General features: G+C 45.5%; 1 protein-coding gene across 1 annotated transcript in view; it reads left to right on the forward strand.

Moving 5' to 3' along the window:
• Positions 1-216: 216 nt before the first annotated feature.
• The window catches only part of Pygb (glycogen phosphorylase B), a 48,195-nt gene continuing 27,589 nt past the window's right edge, over positions 217-20,822 (forward strand). Inside the window, exons 1-2 of the mRNA XM_034496678.2 lie at positions 217-591; positions 16,859-16,960. Of these exons, the coding sequence (XP_034352569.1) occupies positions 349-591; positions 16,859-16,960 (345 nt within the window). The 5' untranslated portion in view covers positions 217-348. The remainder of the gene's footprint in view (positions 592-16,858; positions 16,961-20,822) is intronic.

The raw sequence follows: 20,822 nt of genomic DNA on the forward strand, positions 1-20,822 counted from the left end.
CTGTTTCTACTTTTGCCCCCATAAAGGTGGTAAATCTCAGGTATGGGGAAACTGCAGTCCGGTTTTTCCAGCCTCAGACAAACCAGTAAAAGAGATAAACCACTTCCCCTCGAGCGACCATGCTCTCTTCCAGGCAGAAACCTCCTGATTCACGCTCTTTCTCCGAGGCCCCGCCCAGCTCAGGTCACGCCCATCAACGGGGACCCTGCCCTCTCGCACTGCGCAGGCGCAGTCCGCACCAGCCGGCCTCCGCCGCAGTCCTTGGCGCCAGACACCGGAGCATCCTAGCCCTAGAGTCTTCTCTGCTCGCCCCAGGTCCATCCCTTGTCCTCTGCCTCTTCTGGCGCCATGGCGAAGCCGTTGACGGACAGTGAGAGGCAGAAGCAGATCAGTGTGCGTGGCATCGCGGGGCTAGGCGACGTGGCCGAGGTGCGGAAGAGCTTCAACAGGCACCTGCACTTCACGCTGGTCAAGGACCGCAATGTGGCCACTCCCCGCGACTACTTCTTCGCTCTGGCACACACAGTTCGCGACCACCTAGTGGGCCGCTGGATCCGAACGCAGCAGCACTACTACGAGCGAGACCCCAAGGTGAGCAGCCCGCCCTCCCTGGGAGGGAGACGGAGCCCAGGGCAGGGCGGGCCCCGCCCCCCAGTATCGCCCATGAGCCTGGTCCCTGTTGCACTACGGTCGCCAGTGACCAATGAAGTGACAGAGTTATGCATCCTCCTTCGAAGGACATACCCTTCGCGTGCATACCCGCGCTTGCAGGTTTCATTTTAATTGAGAACCATCCCCCCCTGCTCCCTGGCCCGCAGTCCCCAGTCCCTAAGTATGGCTTTGAGTGGCCCTTGTCTTCCACCGCAGTCAGTCCCCTACCGGTGTGGTGTTGTCTGGAATATGGCAGTAAGGAGCCGGGCCTCTGCGGTCGGCGGACTTGCGCGTCCCAGAGAAGTGCCCTAGGGGGTCGGCTCTTGCCGGCGGATTTTCCGGCTGGTTTCCAGCTGTGCACTTTCGAGATGGCTGCAGAGTTCGTGCTTTCTCTACTCCTCACTCCCTCCCCTTTTGTTTTCTGCAGCCCCGAGTGAAGATCTAGGGAGTGGGACCAGATCCGGTAGTTTTCTGAGTTGGAAAGGGGTGAGATCAGTAATCTGCAGGAAATTGTCCCGCCCCGTGCGCCCTACCCACCCCACCCCCTACTCCGAGGCTGACAAGAGGAAAATCATTTGTAATGCCTGCCTAAAGCAGGAGAGATCCGAAACGCAAAGATGGACTCCTCGTGGGGAAGGCTGCCTTTGAGGTTTCCACCTTGGCAAAACTTGTTTGGAGGTTGCTTTAGAAGTTGTAGCTTTCTCTATTTTGCAAACCTCTGTTCTCAGTAGGAAAACAAAATACCCTGAACAAAGTCTCTGACAATTCTCACTACCCCACCCCACTAACACTTCTCAGCCCTGTCTGCTGGCCTGTTAACTCCATGCAGTTAAGTTGGCCTCAAACCCCAGGGATGCACCTCCCTCTGACTCCGAAGTGGGGGTGGGGGAGATTAAATGCGTGTGCCGGATCCACAAAGCCCCCCACCCCCACCCCCAGTCCTCCTTATTCTTTGCCATTTATGTTTCCAGGTAATTTCTGTTCCTGAATACACAGGTATGCATATTTGTATGTCGCACAATTTTGTGGCTTTTATTTCATCCGAAGCCATCTGTGGCTTCACTCAAACAGGGCTCCGGGTCAGTAACACACACTGATGCTTTTCAGTTTATGAATGTATTGTATTTTTGCACATCCCCCTGTTGCAAGATTTTCTTTGTTTTGTTTTTTTCTTTTCTTTTTCTGCTTTTGGTATGGAGAACTCTGCCTACCCTGTATTAAGATAAAGTGAAAACTAGCAAGGAAAACGCTCACCTATCTGGGGCCAGTTAGTAATGATCTGATTTGCAGTAGAAATCTGGGCTCCCAACAGCTACTATTGACAGAGTTTTAGAGTAGTTTTTTTTTTTTTTTTTTTAAATAGGGCATTAAAGTATATCTGATAATTGTGAAGAGTGAAAATTAATTGCTTTCCAAACTCATTCTGAGGCTTTTTCCCTTCTGAAAATAAAGGTGATGAGGACAGGCTGTTAGAATACTAGTTGGGCTTCTTCATATTTAGTATGCAAGGCAGCTTCTAAAGAAGTGGCCCCAAATGGCTAAAACAGGTTATTGCAACAAGGGCTTGGGATAACTGCCCGGGAAACTGGCCAGGAGCAGTGGCTCCCCCAGAATGCCTTGTTAGTAGAAGAGCTGTGTTGCTCAGATTCACTGGTGTTGTCCAAACAGTGGATGACAAGGGATACAGCTTTGCCTGCACGTTCAAGGTCATTCACCAGGAGTTGGAGGACATTGTAGGGCTCCTGTTGTTTGAGTCCAGGGATTAAGGAAATGTCTCTCTGGGCAGCAATCTACCCAACAAGTATGATGGTGTGTTCCTGTAGGCTCAGCTGCCCCAGAGTTTGAGGTACCCTTGGCATAATCCCCTGTCAGAAACTACCCGTATGGCACAGTGGTAGAGCCCAGCTTTGAGTGTTTGATTCCCTGGTTTTCAGTGTTTGTCTGAGTAACTGATGCTGACAATCAGTCAGTCCACCTCTCTGCACCATTCGAGGAGTGAATTCCAACAAAACACCTCAGCACCACCCCAGGCGCTGGCAGTACCTGAGGCATGTGAGCCTACACGGCTCGGACTGGAAGCACAGTGGCCTATTTGATGAAGCAGTGCTTTTATTATTTCTTGTTTTATAGATGTGCAACTCCTCACGCTTGCTGGGGGGAAGAATAGAAAACATCGATCGATGAGCTAGCCTTGCAGTGTAGTTTCACAGATTACATCGGAAGTGTGACTCAGTCTGTTTTCTGCATCCTTTCTCTGCACTGGCAGAAACATTTGGGGCTTTTTTCTTTTTAAACTTATTTTTATATGTAAAACTGTGTGTGTGTGTGTGTGTGTGTGTGTGTGTGTGTATGTGTGTATGTGTGTGTGTGAATGTGTATACATATGCACGAGGCAGGTGCACACTCTACCAAAATCCATGTGCAGGCCAGAGGAGAACTTTGAGATTTCAGTTCTTTACTTCTGGCATGTGGGTCTTGGGAACATTACTTGGCTTGGGTTGGTGGCTGTAACCTTCACCTGCTGAGTCACCTTGGCATCTTAGTTTTTAAAGCCTTCCATTTGTTCAGTCTTAAGAGTGCCAGCCCCTAAGACTTTCTTAGACCCTTCTGTGGCTGGTGATTTTTCTTTTACTTAGTGGCATTGTGCTTTTGGTCTTTCTTTCTTTCTTTTCTTTCTTTCTTTCTTTCTTTCTTTTTTTTTTTTTTTTTTTTTAGATTTATTTGTTTTATGTTTGTGAGTACACTGTAGCTGTCTTCAGACACACCAGAAGAGGGCATTGGATCCCCATTACAGATGGTTGTGAGCCACCATGTGGTTGCTGGGTATTTAACTCAGGACCTCTGGAAGAGCAGTCAGTGCTCTTAACCGCTGAACCATCTCTCCAGCCCTTGTTTTTTCTTAATTGTGTTGTTTGTTATGTGTATTGGTGTTTCGCCTCCACTTACTTCTGTACAGCAGTTTCAAGCCTGGTGTCCATGGAGGCCAGAAGAAGATGATGGAATCTCCCAGAACCTGAGTTATAGACAGTTGTGACCTGCCATGTGGGTGCTTGGGATTGAACCCAGGTCCTCTGGAAGAGCAGCCGGTGCTGAGTCATGTCTCCAGCCCTAGCATTGTGGTTGCTAGAAACAGTAATTACACTCATAGCATAGATTCTCATAATTTTTGATGAGGTTGGAAGTTCGTCCTGAAATAGCAGCCCCTTGGAGGGCACTCGGTTTAGGGACCAGAAGTCCTGTGCAGCAAAGGACCCATTTCTAACCCCTTTTACAATTTTTGTTTTACTTGGTGGTATTGGAGATCAAACCTAAGGTGTGAAGCATTCTGGGTACACCTATCAGTGAGCAGTGTGAATACTTTCAGCCCTAAACTCCTTTCCATCCTGATTTTTCCCATTTTTCCACTTTGTGATATGAAACTGTGTGTTTGGGTTGGCACCCCTCCCACTCCTTTTTAGGTGGGATCCCTCTATGTAGCCCAGGATGGCCTTGAGGGCTACCACACACTAGCTAGCTGGGTGTAGTTTTTAGCCTTTCTTAGCCTCATGGTTTTTTTTTTTTGTTTGTTTGTTTTTTTTTCATCTTTAAAACAAAGAGTTGAGCTAGGTAGCCTATTTTTGAAGCTTTTGTCATTCTAACATGGTCAGGTTTTATGTTTGCTTGTGAAATGTCCCCATTTAATGTTGACACTCCCTTAATCCAGAAATGCTGGGAGCCAGAAGAGTTCAAGGCCATCTTTGGTTACATAGCAAGTTTGAGAGCAGTGTGAACCATGCAAGAGACCCTGTCTTGAAAACCACTATCTCACTAGGTGTGGTGGCACATGCTTTTGAGGCATAAGCAGGCTGGTTTCTGAGTTCAAGGCCTACATAGTGAGTTCTAGGCTAGCCAGGGCTAGTCAGTAAAACCCTGTCTTGGAGGAAGAGGGAGAGAGGGATAAGGAAGAAGGGGAAAAAGAAGAGGAGGATGAGGAAGAAGAGGAAGAGGAGAAGACCAAAAATGAGGAAAAAAAGAGAAGGAGGAGGAGGAAGAGGAGAAGAAGAGGAGAAAAAGAAGGAGGAAGAGGAGGCAGCAGCAGAAGTCCAAAAATCAAACTCTATCCAGAAAGATTTGAGCAAGATGTAACATGAAAGGTTCAAACTAGTAGAAGGCCTCAGTGAAAGTAAGACATTGTGGTGTTGCCAAACACTGTGGGTCTGAATCTTGGCGGGTCACAAGCTAAAATAAGCATAGCCAAGACATGGGTAGAAAAAGACGTATGATCTACAGCAAGCAAGGAGAAAGTGATTTCCAAAGCAATGCCGTCTCAGAACAGAGCAGGTGTTGAAACGTTATTCACAAGGCCTGTGGATATACTGGGGCTGGCTTACTCCTAAGCTCAGTTAAGTAGTGGACTCCGGAGTATACGCATTCCAAGGTCAAGGATCACACATTTAAAATATTAAAGTGTGAGACCTTATCTAAAAAAGAAAAAGATAAAAATGATGGTCTTGGCTTTTGCAGTCTGTATTATAAAAGTTTTGCTAAAAATAAAAGCTATTTGAATGTGCCCTGATGGAGAAGTCTGCCCCTAAGGGTGCCTACTTCTCTCTGTGGCTAACACATGCAGAGGATGCATTAAATTTGCATTTGAAGTCAGAAACTAAACTCAGTTCTGGCTACCAAAGCAAATGGCAGCTTAAATTCATTTATCTACAAGAGTCAGCAAACTCACATTGCTGCCATGTGTATTCTGTGCAAGTGCTTGGTCTCTGTGTAAGTCTTTAAAAAAACAGCAACCTGTGGACAGTTGACCTTGTGGTTTGGTGACATAAGTATGAGGCCTGATGGTATCGGTGCGCTGAGGGAAAACGGACAGTTCTTCTAAGAAGATAATCCCAGTGAATTTGCATGGTCTTGCAGTGTGTCTGGACCAGCTGCTGAGATGGTAATCCAGCAGCCTGGCCATTCTGTGAGCACTGCATCTGGGGCTTTGTTAGAATTCATAAACAGTGGGATCTAATGCTAAAATCTTCTTGACATTACTAGTCTCCTGATGTGTTCCCACTTGTGTGTATGAAGGTGATCTTTCCCTCTAACAGGCTCCCCAACAGCAGATAACACAGGTCTTTGGCCTCAGATTGGTGGTAGACAAGCTGAGCAGAAGACTCCTTTCAGTGAACATGCACCTTTGACCTCTGCTCTGACAGGCTATGATCGTTCATTTTATGTGTAAACTCAGCGGGACATGGTGCCCAGACATTAACATTGTCCGGACTTATAGGAAGGTGGCTTTGGGGTGAGATTAACACTTAAATCCGTAGATTTGTTCTTATGTTTTATTTGTTTTAAGACACACCTCCCTGTGTTGCTCAGTTGGCTTTGAACTTGTGATCTTCTCACTTCAGCCTCCTGCCTGGGATTATTGGCATATGCCACTCCATTTAGCTTTAATTTAATTAAAAATGTAATTGCTACTGTCTCGGTCATGTTGTGTTGCTGTGAAGAGACACCGTGACCACAGCGACTCTTATAGAAGAAGGTATTTAATTGGGGCTGGCTTATAATTCAGAGGTTTAGTCCATTATCAGCATGGTAGGAAGCATGACAGCCTGCAAGCAAACATGGTTCTGGGGAATTAGCTTGAGAGTTTTACATCCTGATCTGCAGGCAGTAGGAGAGAGAGAGAGACAGAGACAGGGCCTGGCTTGAGCATTTGAAACCTCAAAGCCCACCTGCAGCGACACACACACACACACACACACACACACACCCCAAGGCCACACCTCCTAATAGTGCCAACTCCCTGGTAACCAAGCATTCAAATATACGAGTCTATGGGAACCATTCCTATTCAAACTACCATAGACCTCATTGGGTTAATCTGGGTTCTTGACTGCTACAGAAAAGAATTTCAGAATGATGTAAAGGCAGGAAGTTTATTAAGGTTAAAAAAGAGGGGAAAAGATTCAGTTCTGCTGTTAGAATGCTTGCCTGGCATGCACAAGGGCTGGGTTTGATCCAGGAATTAGCATAAGTAGGGTGTGGTGGAATACACTGTGATCCCAGCTCTCTAGTGGATCAGGAGAATGGACTCAGGTTCATCTTCATCTGCCTAGCAAGGTCAAGGCCAGACTGAGTGCTGACTGTCCAGCCATTAATCACCTATGTGATTCCCCTGGCAGCCAGTCTCCAGTCTCGTGGCTTGCTTGCAGTTACCTCACGAACAAAACCGGATGTGGCTGGATAACAAGAGCCACTCCACTCCTAGCCATTTACTTGATTTTGGTTTGCTTTTTTGCTATTGTTTGAGGCAAAGGGTCACTGTGTAGCCACCAGCTGGCTCCCACCTCCAAATCCTTCCCTCTCTGCCTCTCTGCTGGGATTGTCGTCTGCCACATGCCCCCAGCAGTGTTCATTTTACATGTATTACTCTTACCATTTAGAAACATGAGAAAAATAAAACAAGGGTTTAGGTGCTCTGGCCATGAAGACCAAATGTGTATACCTTAGTGCATTCTGCAAGGGCCTGAAAACCTGTAGAGTGAATTCTGCTGACTGGTTGCTTATAGACTGGCCGTGCAGTTCTGCCAGCCTGGTCTGTCCTGCAAAGTTTGATGTACTGTACAGTCGTCCCCGGAGCCTCCCATCCAGGGTGTTCTGTTTGTCGGTTTTGTTTCTCTAACAAATCGGGGCTTTAGATGACTATTTAAGGACCATTTTATCTTTATGAAATATTATAACTGACCTCTCAGCTCTTTACCTCAAATATTTTTAAATGATTTGGTTTTTTTTTTTTTTTTTTTTTTCCATTGAAAATATAGGGGAGAATGCTCAACAGTTAAGAAAACGTGTTGCTTTTGCAAAGGACCTGAGTACATCCCAGTAGTTACATTGGATGGCTGCCGACTGCACGTAACTCCAGCTCTAGGGAAGTCTGACATCTCTGGCCACCACAGACACTGATATCCCTGCCCGTAGCTGCACACAGACCCACATACAAACATATACTTTAAAATGATAAAAGTAATTTCTAAATATATTGGGGATCCCAGAAAGACCTTGCCTCAGAGAGATATGGTGGAGAGTAATAATACGTAGAATCAGACACATGATGCTTTCCTCTGGCCTCCAGATACCCACATAGGTGTATATAGATCCCCCTTACACATACACTTTTGGTGCTAGGTTTTGAACTCAGGATCTTGATCATAGCCAGCAAACATTCTACCCTTGAGCTACACCCTGTGCCCTTTCTATGACTCTCACAACCTTATTGTCATGATTATAGATTTTAAATGAGTGACACACATACTCAGCACTTGGGACGCAGAGACAGGCAGAGTTCTGTGAGTCAGTGCTGGCCTAATGTACATAGTGAGATCCTGTCTCAAACCAAAATAAGATTTGCATGACTCATACACAGACTTCCCCATAGTACTTCTCAAACAAGGTCAAGGGAGTTGTGGCAGGCAGGCCACATATCCTATGGCAGATGCCATGCTTGGTTTGTAAGGCTAATCTAGGAGTGACACCCCATCCCCCAAACATATAAGAACTGAGATGCTGTATCATGGATACTGCTATGGTTAGAAGGTAAGGGTAGGTCTTGTCTGCCAGATAGGAGGATCCTCCCTGTCTAGTGTTTCCACTCTCACTAGACTTCAGTTCACACTGGAAAATGTCTGGGATCTGTTCGTCTTATAGGAAGGAAGCAGGAGGGCAAAGACCCAGGCCCTGGCATGGCTCTCTTGTCGAAAGGGGCAAGGAGCCTTCCCAGAACCTGGCCTGTGGTATACTACTGTGCTCACTGGACTGTCATTGTGTGCCTGTGTCATATTAGTGCCTTTAGGCAGTGGCAGTCTGTGCATGGGTGCTACTCTGTGCCCTGCACAGAACCAGATAGACAAGGAGTGTTGCCACTTAATCCTGGGAACGAGAAAATTGATCTCCAACCTGCTGCCTACAGCCTTGATTATCCTGATGAGAGCAGTTGCCCAAGTCTTTGTTTTGTGCCCAGAGTGTTGAAAATTTCTCCTTTTTCCACCAGCGTGCCCAGCCATTTCTGCAAATGGAGACTCTTCATTAAGGATTTTGTTCAGAAGAGGGAAAAGGAGTTAGCTGGGGTTCGGTGACATCTAAAAGGCCCAGTTGTGATTAGACCAGGTGTGGTGTTGATGGCACATGTCTGTAATTTCAACACTCAGTTGAGGCAAGAGACTGACAAGTTCAGGGCCAACCAGAGGTACCCAGCTAGGTCGTGTCTCAAAAGCGGAAAAAGAAAACACTCTAAAACAGTATCAGTGTTAAGGCTCCACCTGCTGGTGTTCGACTCCAGCTCTGTAGAGTCCTCTGCCTTCAAAGGGTCCTCTGGACGGTCACTTGATTCTGTGTGGTGTTTGTGTTCAGATTTCTACCTGCATAGCCAGAGAGCTTCATGAGTAATTTTCTGTGATTTTCCTAGTAGTGTAGGCTTTGCATATAATAAATAAACTTAACTTGAAAAGGGGGCTAATGGGTAGAGCACTTGCATACATGAGCAAAGCCTTGGGGCTCCATCCTTAAACACTGCAAAAGCAATCTCCAAACAAAGACTTAACACTCTGTGTGGTTAAATGGACAGGTTCCAGGGAAAGGCCAGCAGTGGTGCGAGGGTTTAGGGATCCTGCTGCCATTCTCTTACTGGATAGGCAAGGTGATTCTCTCACTGCGTCCCTGAGCAGGGAAGCCCAGAGCACCATCGTCCTGAAGGGTAGGCAGGACTGTGAGGCTGAGCATTGAAGAGTGGCTCTCAGGCTGGGGCTTGGACAAGTGTCCTCAGAGCTTCTCCCCAGGGTCACCACTTGGTAACTGATTGAGTTCTGCAATGACTCTTTAAAGTGGTGTGATGTATGAGCCCCAGTCCGGTGCCTTGGAACCCCAGGGTGGCTGTGTCGTGCTCAGAGGGTGAACCCCTGGTGCTGAGCACCCAGCTGGCCAATGGACTGGGCCTTCATTTGAACCATCAAGTCTATCCATTTTCTTGGCTGGCTCCTCTAACAAGCTTCTTTTAGTTGCAGGATTTCACTCTACCAACTTAAGGAAACGAAAACAGTCGCAACATAGATGAGGAAATAAGAACATTTTTAAAAAACAAGTTGCAGAAACCCTTTAAAAAACATCTCCCAACCGTCAAGCCTAAGGCTCCCATTGGTTGACCAGTGCTTCTGGCTGTTCCAGGCCAGTGGCTTCTCCAGTTATGTGGAGGAAGCTGCCTGGTAGTGATCAATTTGGAGGGAAAATGGAATCAGAGGTTTCAAGTGTAGGCCCGCTATGGGTTGGGAGCCTGAATGTATTCTCTTGAGATTCATAATTATATTTCTTTTCACGGTGCTGGCTAGAAGGTACAAATTTTGGCAGAAAGGACAAACTATAACAACTTTAAAAATACATATTTGGAGCTGAACATGCCTTTAATCCCAGCATTTGAGAAGCAGAGGCAGGAGTATCTCTGTGAGTTCAAGGCTGGCTTGCTCTATAGGGAAGTTCCAGGCTGGTTAGCCACACAGCAAGACCTATGTCTTAAAAAATTGCTGGGGGATGGCTCAATGGGTAAAAGACCTTACTGTACAAGTAAGATGGCCAGAGTTGGTGGCATGCATCTGTAATATTAGTACTCCTGTATTGAGGTGGGAGATGGAGACAGGAGAATTCCCTGGAAGCTCAGAGGCAAGCTTGACTGAAGTACGCAGTGCAGCAGCAGAAACAAAAAGAGAGACTATCTCAACAAGGTGGGAGGTAAGAACTCATTCCAAAAGGATGTCATCCTCATATCCATCAAGGAGCAGACAAGCCCACACTTGAACACCTCTCTCTCTCTCTCCCTCTCTCTCCCTCTCTCTCTCTGTCTCCTCTCTCTCTCTCTCTCTCTCTCTCTCTCTCTCTCTCTCTGTCTTCTCTCTCTCTCCCTCCCTCCCTCCCTCCCTCTCTCTCTCTCTCTCCCTCTCTCTCCTCTCTCTCTCCTCTCTCTCTCTCTCTCACACACACACACATACACACAGAGTTTTTAGGAAAAGCAAAATAGAACATTTAAAAAGGATCATACTCCTAACTGGTCAACTTTTCATAGACCTTAGGGAGAACTCAGCAGTACATAAGTGGGGATATACAGGCCTGTATATACAGCACACTGTACCTGTGCTTTCAAAGTCTCTTACCTATAGTCAACTGCAATCTTAAGATGTTAAATGGAGAATTCTAGAAATAAACCCCATAAGCCGTTTCTTCTTGTTGTTAGCTTTATATGTTCATATAAAGTATTTTGATCAAATCAGTTGGCATTCCCTCCGCCTCATTCCCTTACTACCATCTTTCCCTGTCAACTTATATGTGCTTCTTTTATGTCTTTTTTTTTTTTTTTTTTTTTTTTTTTTTTTAAAGACACACTGAGTCCACTATGTACAGAGGTGTAGGACCATCTACTGAAATATGGGTAGCCTTTCAGGGGAGCATCTCTGGGAAAAACATTCTCCTATCCCCAGCAGCCATCGGTCTTTTCAGTCAGGTCTTTTCAGATGTTTTCATGAAAACATCTTTTCAGTCAGGGGTGGGACTTCATGAGTCCTCCCCGTGTTTGTGCCAGGATTGTGGCTGGCTTGATACTGTGCAGTGCTGTGCATGCAGCCACAGCTGCCTTTCATGTCCGGCGACTAATGTCTCAGTGCAGACCACTTGAACTTAAACCCATTCTGCTCCCTCTTCTGTGATGGTCTCTGAGCCTTGGAGGGAGTGGATGAGATACAGATAATGAGAGACAAGCACCCTGATGTAAAGATAAAGACTTAGGGTGCCGCTTATTGCTAAGTCCAGCCCTATGAAAGCCCATAGGCATGCAGCTCCCGATTGGTACTAGCTTGATTTCTCCATGTCCTATAACTCAGGTATGCCGTGTTTTCCGCAGTAGGTGTGACTCATCAGGTTCTTGATGTGTGTGGGGGAGGAGGGGTGGGAGTGTAACATAGAGCAATGGCCTGTAATGTTTGGGAGGTAGATCTGTGAGACCCCTCTGAGCGAACCAGCGTAAGGTGCCAACCTGCAGAGGGTGCGGGGCCCTCTGTGCTCTCTCTCTACCCTCGAGTTCGAATCCCGCCACATCCCGTTTGTCTCCTCCCTCGTCTCATGGGGAAAAAAAAAAGTTTAAGCCGGGGGTGGTGGCACATGCCTTTAATCCCAGCACTTGGGAGGCAGAGGCAGGCGAATTTCTGAGTTCAAGGCCAGCCTGGTCTACAGAGTGAGTTCCAGGATAGCCAGGGCTACATGGAGAAACCCTGTCTCGAAAAAAAAAAAAAAGAAAAACCAAAAAAAAAAAAAAAAAAGAGAGAGAGAGAGAGAGAGAGACACCCCTCTGATGAATAAGTCAAAACAAGGTAATTCATTTCTGGTATTGACAACACCATAAGCTTTTGTTTGTATACTGCTAAAGTGTTGGGAGCCGACTTTAAGCAGAAAGCGGCTATCATCTTTGCAGCCATCTGGAACCATATACCCTGATGAGAGACTTGTTTTTCAAAAGCCTACAACAGCTGAAGCACACTCTGATAAATATATTGTGTATCCCACATAGCTTGTTTTGCTGTTTAGTGACCTCAGCTGTATGGTGCATGTGGTAAAATGTTTTCACCTGTGTTCTGCTTGTGCTTATAAATACCCAAGATTTTCTTGTAATAGAGAATAGGGGAAATAAAGGAGTAACCAGACTTGACTACACACTCTGGTTTGTCTCCATTCTTCGCGTCTCTTGCCCCTCCATCCCCACTCCCTTTCTTGACCAGAGAGAGCACTTAGCCCCAAAGCATGGGGCAGTGTGGACAGCAACCTAGTAGCCCCGAAGTGTGGGGCAGTGCGGTTCTCCAAACTGTTCTGCAGGTCAGGGTCTAGCAAGAGAGCGAGAGTGGGGGGAAGAAGGAAGGGGGAGAGACTCAAAGAATAGAGACAAACCAGAGGATCTGTAGTCAAGTCTCCTTTACTGTCTCCCATAGACTATATTCACACATCCTACTGACCACCACCCCCATTGACCCTATTACAAGGAAATCCTGGGTATTTATAAGCACAAACAGGAGAACACAGGTGAAAACATTTTACCACATGCACCATGTAGCTGGGGTCACTAAACAGCAAAACAAGCTATGTGGGATAAACAATATATTTATCAGAGTGTGCTTCAGCTGTTATAGGCTTTTGAAAAACAAGTCTCTCATCAGGGTATATGGCTCCAGATGGCTGCAAAGTTGATAGCTGCTTTCTACTTAAAGTCGGCTCCCAACACTAAAGCACCGCAGTGGGTTCCTGCATCCCTTCCTTCTTTTGCCTGGGTTGTAAGTCATTCCTATTTTAGAGAGGCACCACAATCACTTGAGTGTATTTCTTGTTATTATCAAATAACAATATTGTATTTTCATTTTGCTATTTATAAATTAAGCACACATATACATACATACTCAGAAAGGTTTTGAAAAAAAAGTGGTGCATATTGGTTGATAATCTTTTATCACAAATGCATAGAACCAGAAGTGTTTTCAGTTTGGAGCATTTGCCTAGACCTGACTATTCCAACATCTCTCTTCCCCACCCCACCCCACCCCCCCCAAAAAAAAGAGAGAGAAGAAAAAAGAAAGAAAGGAAAGAAAAAGGTCAGATGAGAGGTGCCAACCCATGTAGAGTTTATTTTTAGGCATCTGTTGAGAATTCTGGAGGAGCTCACTCTTAGATAAGGCTGGGAATACACTGTGTACACAGTACGTAATGAAACAGAATTGCTGTGTGGCTTTGAGCACTCAGGATTGTCCCTGGCAGCTGGTGTCTAGCTGGACTCTGCTCTCACATCTGTTAATAAGCCTGGCCCAGACAGGCCTTGTGGCTTCCTTTGCACTATGGAAACTCTATAAAGTAATACAGTGGCTCAAGTGCAGCGCAAATAAAACATAAGGTGATTAAAAAACAAGAAGCGATGGGCTGTGAACCAGTCGTTAACATCACGTTAACAGCACGTGTGATTGTAGCTGTCCAGGGACTTGCTACTTACCCTGCAGTATGTTTGTCATTTTAAAGATATTGAAACTTAGATAGAAATTCAGGGTTAAAAACAAAGAATGGAGGAATAGAGACCAAACTAATTTTGTGATGTTTAATATATTTTTCCCAGTGGTTAACTTTAGTGTTCTAGAATTGTCTCCTTTTGACATTTTATTTCCTGTTCTGGAACACCATCTCTGCCTGTGTTGGATGTTTTTTTCTCATCAATATCAGTATTTTTTTCCCTCTGATTCTTTTCATGTCCTTTTTCCACTCTTATTCAGCCAAGTTTTGATTCTGGCTTTGCTCTTTCTTGGTTCCAAGATAACCTTTGAGGGGTGATTTTTTTTTTTTTTTTTTTTTTGGACCATGTTATGTTTCAGTGCATAGATACATTGTTTCACAGGTTAAACATTCCAAATCCCAAAAGTTACTTTCTTTTTGTTCTCTCTCCCACTCCCTCCCTCTCTTTCTCTTCCCCTTCTTCCTCCCTCCTTCCCCTTCATCCTTCTTCTCAACTTGTTGCACCTCGAACTTGTGATCCTTCTGTCTCTGCCTCCCCAGTCTGGAATTACAAGACTACCTCTACACAAGCTTGTGTATGTGTGAGTTTGCTCTCCTGTGCAGGTGCTCGAAGAGGCCAGAGATGTGGTTATATTTTCCTCTGTCTCTTGTTTTTCCTTCTTGTCTGTACTTAGTTGAATCCTTTGTGGTTCTAGATGTTTGGAGTGGAGTAGGGCGGTTTTCTTTTAGAACTTGCATCCCGTGGAAGATGCTGTGTGGTTTTGCCTGTTGCATTTCCTCTCCCATCTTTCTGCCTGGTTTTCAGGTGAGCACCATCCCTTGGGACTGCCAAGAGTGTGCTAAGGGAATTCTTTTAAGGAGTTTTTGAGTGTGTCCTTGAGTGAGAAGGATCACATTGAAGTGTGTGTGCTTGTGAGCATGCGCCGTGAGAACATGTGGGTACTTTGTTGTGCATTTGTAGAACCTGTGAAGTCCTTGGCTTCAGATGCTGGGACTCAAACAGTAGATACCTGTCCCTTACAACCTCTTGGCTGTAAGTGGCAGGTGAGACATTTTCTAACTTTGCTGCCCAGAGTATTGGCTTCTTTTCCTTTTTATTCATTCATTCATTCATTGGCTGTTTTCTTTCTTTCTTACTTACTTATTTACTTGAGGCAAGGACTTACCATGCAACTCTGGCTGTCCTGGACCTCTGCTGTGTAGATCAGGTTGGGCTCTAACTCACAGTGATCCACCTGCCTCTACCTCCTGAGTACCGGGATTTAAGTGCTCCCATGCCCTGCTTAGCGTATGGGAGCCCTGGGTTTGATCTGTATATGTGGGAGAAGGGAGCTGGAGAGGGGGCACGTGCGGGAAGAGTATTCACAGGCGTGTGCACTTAGCAATACAATCAAGAGCATTGCACTCGTCACACTGAGAAGCACATTTTAGTTGTTACCCACACAACACTGTCCTCAGAGCCTGACATCTGTCAGTCTGTATAGTCCTCTGGTTTCCCTAGTCTTTTTTTGTACCAGGGATTAAGCCCACTGCCTCCTACATGTAGGTCAAATACTCTATCCCTGAGCTATATCCTGAGCTTTTTAAATTCAATATGTATATGAATGTTGTATGTAAGGATATTGCATTTGTGCCGGGTGCTTGCAGGAGCCAGAAGAGAGCACCATATTCCTTGGCACTGGAGTTACAGCCAGCTATGAACCATGGTATGGTTGCTGGGAACCGAACCCAGATCCTCTAGAAAAACATGCAGTGCTCTCAACTGATGAACCATCTTTCAGCCCCTATCTGCAACTTTTTATCTTTTTATTTTGTCACAGGGACTCAATAAGTTGCCCAGACAGGTTTGAAAAGTGATGTTTTCCTACATCAGCCTCCCTACTAAGCAACTGGCCCAGTCAGGCTCTATTTATAACATATGCTAGGATGAGAAGTAGTGGCCACATGGTTATAGCTTAAATACCCTGTGTACAGTGCAGAAGGAAGTGCAGGTACAGGCAATTTTCAGAGAGATAAGAAATGATTTGTTAGAGAACTCTATGGAGAAGCCAGGTTTTAAGGGAGTCCTTAGACAGCATGACATGGCCTGTAGTAAAGCTGCCTTGGCCCACAGACTCAGAAGCATTTGGGGGTGGGAGGGGTTCTTTGCAGTGTTGAGTGGGCCTGAGGAGAGGACACAGGTGCAACAGAAGTCTACCCAGGAGCATGGCAGGCAGAGTCAGTCTTTGTTGTTGAAGTGTCAGTGCTTTGTGGCTCACAGAATGTCATTAAGAAGCATCATCTTCCTCTTTTGAGGACTCTGATCAGGTAGATAAGGGAACGTGGCTAAGAGCCATCCCCTGTCTTGGAATGCACAGTTCTGAAGTGCCTTCCAAGATCTCTCTGCGTGTCAGCACCTGTTGATGTGGTATTGATTGCTGAGTCTTGATAGTAGCTCCTAGAACCTGTCAAGGCTGGTAGCACGGTGTGTGGCCATGGATGATAGAACTATGTGTGGCCACAGTCCAAGTTAAAACACCTCACTAAGTCAAGCACACACACCATACCCCACACACTAAAGAAATCTACCAGTCTTTGCCTTGAGGGAATGATGCTTTTACCAGGGTTGCCAGCATTTGCATTCCTGTTTATTGTGTGCTTCTGGCGGGCTTAAGAAGCCACCCTAAGAGACACTGAATCTTACCATGTTACCCAGGTTGGCTTCACACTTCTGGGTCTAAGACATCCATCCCCCTTCCTCAGTCTCCCAAGTAGCTGGAACAACAGGAACATACACCATGGCCTATTTATATTTAATACTTGGAGGAGTATTATACTTAATACTCCTCCTTTGTAGGCTGTTTTATCTCATGTTGGAAACAGAGCGTATCTTAGGGCACACAGCTGGTAAGAGGCCAGCCTAGCTCATTGTGGGATCTGCCGGCCAGCGAAGCTCTCAGGTTCTAGGATGACCTAACCCTGTGTTAGAGGAGACCAGTTCTGTGCACTGGAAACTCAGGAGAGTAGAGCTACCCTGCAAGTAAGGTGTTAGCACTGGGTTCACATGAAAGTCCTACCTGAGTGCTTCATTACTTGACTCCCCTCCCTGCCTGCTGTGTGTCTCCTGTTTGTGGACAGAATGGGAGACTAAGATTCTGTTTTCTGTCTTTAGCGCATCTATTACCTTTCCCTGGAATTCTACATGGGCCGCACGCTGCAGAACACCATGGTGAACCTGGGCCTTCAGACTGCATGTGATGAAGCCACTTATCAGGTATGATTAATCTGTCCCCTGAAGAGTGATCGATGATGTTAGCACACCTGTGCCCTGGGGTGTTCTACTCTGCCAGGAAGGAGCATGCCTCTTCCTCAAGGGGAGAACGTAAGACTGTAAGGGATGATAATAAATGGAATTATTATGGGAAGACTAGTTGAGTGGTGATGATGGTTTGGAAGTTTCTAGAAATGTACTCCCATCTCCCAGACCAGAGGTAGGTTTTGAATATGTCATGATCTATTTGGTTTCACTCTCTGCTCTTCAGACATCCTCCTGAACTCACTGTGCTGTGCAGGTCTGGCATTTTCTTTGTACTAATTTCCTACACAGGTTGTTTGCAGCTTCAGCAGAGCTGTGCTTATCTCCCAGCCTTTCATCGCTCTCTCCTGTCTCCCCTGGAACACTGGTCTCAGATGGGGACATTCTGTAGTGAGACCATGCAGCATGGGAACATGAAGGTCTTTACAGAGGGCTCCTCCCCCTGTGCCACAGCACCCTACCTGCTTTGTTCAGAGCTTAGGTAGGCAGAGTTTGGGGGCCTGATAGGGACCTAAGTCCAGCATGAATGTAAGCCTTGTTGGAGACCACCATCTCTCCTGAGGATGTTAATCACCGTTTTATTGCTATGAAAAAAAATAATAATTTAGAGAAATCTAAGGAAAGAAAGGTTCATTTTGGTTCCCAGTTTCAGTGGGCCTGAGACAGGCAGCACATCTTGGTGGCTTGAGCATATGGCAGAGGAGGCTGCCCACTTCCCAGAGTCAGCAGTCAAGGACAGAGAAGCAGGGCCAAGACACACACTTGTAGGGTACCTTCCCTGCAATGACCCATTTCTTCTAACTAGACCGCCCCTGACAGTCTTGACACAGCCTATGCATTCATCAGCCGCCCAGCCCATTCATGAGGGCACAGGTTTGCATGATCCAGTGACCTCTCAAGGTATGGCATGTGAACAGTGTACTCTCACTATGAGGACTTCAAAAGAAACAACCTTCTTCTGAGTGAAGGAATCAACAGCACTCAAACAATTTACACTACAGAAAAGTTTAAGTACATATGAAAAGTATTTGCATCAACTTTAACTCAGGGCATCAGTGTGATCTCTAGAAAACAACAAGACACACCCACCCTGTGATAGCCCTTAAGATACTGACCATAATTCTTAGTAACACCAGCTTTTCTGGCAATCTATAAACTGCTCTGAATGCCTTAGAATTTCTCCTCCCTCCCCTCTCCCTTCTCCCCACTCCTCTTTTTTGAGACAGGGTTTTTCTTTGCAGCCTCAGCTGTCCTAGAACTCACTCTGTAGACCAGGCAGGCTTCAAACTCAGAGATCCACCTGCCTCTGCTTCCCAAGTGCTAGGATTAAAGGCGTGTGCCACCACTGCCCGAAAGAATTTCTTCTTTTTTAGTTTTAGTTTTTCATTTTTTTTTAAATGCATATGTTTCATGTACCGTATGCATGCAGTACCCATCGAGACCAGAAGAGGGCATCATATCTCGTGGAAACTAGAGTTTTCTGTGGATGCAGGAAACAGCCTGTGTCCTCTGGAAGAACATCCAGTACTCTTAAATGCTGACCTGTCTCTCCAGCCCAGTAACCTTAGAACTTCTGAAACAGAGTTTTGAAGTTGATTGAGACATCTCCTAAATTTCTCTTAGTTTATATGCACCTCTTTTTTTCCCCTCTGTTTCATGGTTTATTTGTTGGAAATGAGTTTATCTTACAGAGTTTCTGTTGTTTTCCTCATTGTGTCTCCTATCTTGGATTTAACTCGCTTGTCTTAACAGCACAAGGATGTCTTCTCATGATGGGTCTCAATGTCCTATAGTAGTAGGTTCTGGCTATGTAGTTAGGCAAGAACTGGAAATGAAAGGGGTCCAGATTAGAAAGAGGTAAAGCCATCTACACACGGATGACATGAACTGGAAAATTGTAAGCAATCTATAAAAGAAATGCTAGAACTGGCCAGGGAGTGCCTTGGGTTTTCAGGATACAGGATGATCTGCAGAAACTGTGGATATCTTAATGTATCTGCTGAGTAACATCCGAAGTGAAACAAAGGTGGCAGTTCTTTTAGTAGCACCAGAAAGTGGGTGTAAATGTAACAGTAAAGAAAGTGGGTGTAAATGTAACAGAAAATACACCTTTTCCCCCCCCCGGGCAGCGCTTATACTCTAGAAACAAGGTGAAAGAAACTAAGGAAGGTTTAAAAAATACAGACGTTTTTCATGAAGAGCCTGGAGGACCTAGTATTGTTAGATGCAGAGCTCGCCACAGTGATCTGTGGATTCAGTCCAGTCCTCTTCAGAACCCCAGTCAGTTTCTTCACAGAGTCTGACAAAATAATACGCATATCTGGGTGGATTTCCAAGAGAACCAGGTAGGAGATCCACACTTCCCAATTCCAGAACTTACTGTAAAGCTGCAGTCACCAAGCCTGGGTCCTGCTGGCAGAAAGTCACCTATATCAGCCACCAAATAAAGTCAAGAGTCCAGAAAGAAACCTGCATGTTGAGGGCAAACCTCCTTTTCAATTTAAAATAATTACTGTAAAGTTTGTATTACATAGAGTTTCCCATCTTAGCCAGTTTTCGTGCACAGTGAATGGCATTTAGGACATTCACAGCCTTTGCAGCCGTCACCACCCCCCATCTGCAGAACCTGCACATTTCCTGCCTTACCCACCTCAGCCCCTGGAAGCCATCATTGTCCTTCATGTTTCAGCATTTGGCTAGTCTGGGTATTTCATGATAACTACAGGGTGTCCTTAGCACAGTGTCCTGAAGGGTCACCTGTATGGCAGTGTGTGCTGGTCCTTCATTGCTTTTTTTTTTTTGTAAAGTAACAACTTTATACATAATTTTATGTAGGTGATTGATTATATCCTGTAGGAACACATATTCCCCCAGAGTAGTTCCAGCTGAATACAGAGTAAACTCAATTCCCTTGCAAAATCAAAGACATTAGGTTGTAATTATTAAATAATAGATAGAAAATCCTCAGCCGGGCGGTGGTGGCGCACACCTTTAATCCCAGCACTTGGGAGGCAGAGGCAGGCGGATTTCTGAGTTCGAGGCCAGCCTGGTCTACAGAGTGAGTTCCAGGACAGCCAGGACTACACAGAGAAACCCTGTCTAGAAAAACAAAAACAAAAAAAAAAAAACAAAAAAAAAAACAAAAAAAAAAAAACAAAAAAAAAACACACAAAAAACAAGAAAATCCTCAGTACAGCACCTGAATCGGTGATGCCAGAGAAATCGAGATGCTGCTGCCCCAGTCATCTCAGGGGTTCTGGGTCTCCTTGGGCCCTGGATCTCCCCCATTGTGGGTCAAGGTTGGATATACTCTGTTGTATGTGTGGGCCACATTTCACTTATTCATCTGTCCATGAACACGGCTGCTCCTGCCTTCTGACATCGCAAATAATGCTGCTGTAAACACAAGTGTACAAATAGTTCCGGCAGAGCCTGCAGTTATTAGTTTTAAGTCTACAACTAGAAGTGTGATGGCTATAGCATGTGACTCTTTCTTCTTTGTGGTGCTGGGCCTTGAACTTGAACCCCTGTGTGTGCCAAGCAAGTGTTGTACCGCTGAGTGGCATCTCCAACTTCAGGTGGCTATGATTTGCCTCTTCTTGAAAGTCGTTGGTGTTGAGTGTATTGTGCTTAAACTTGTTTATCTTTGGAGCAAAGTCAGTCTAAGTATAATTGTCCACTTCTGAGTCAGGGTACTTATTTCTTGAGACTAAATTTCTAGATTTCTCTGTTTATTCTGGATACTAATCTCCTATCAGATTGGTGGCTTACAATTTTTTTTTCCATTCTTTAAGTTGTCTTTTTACTTTGTTGATAGTGT

This window comes from Arvicanthis niloticus, chromosome 2 (genome assembly GCF_011762505.2).
Source record: "Arvicanthis niloticus isolate mArvNil1 chromosome 2, mArvNil1.pat.X, whole genome shotgun sequence".
Classification (NCBI taxonomy): domain Eukaryota; kingdom Metazoa; phylum Chordata; class Mammalia; order Rodentia; family Muridae; genus Arvicanthis; species Arvicanthis niloticus.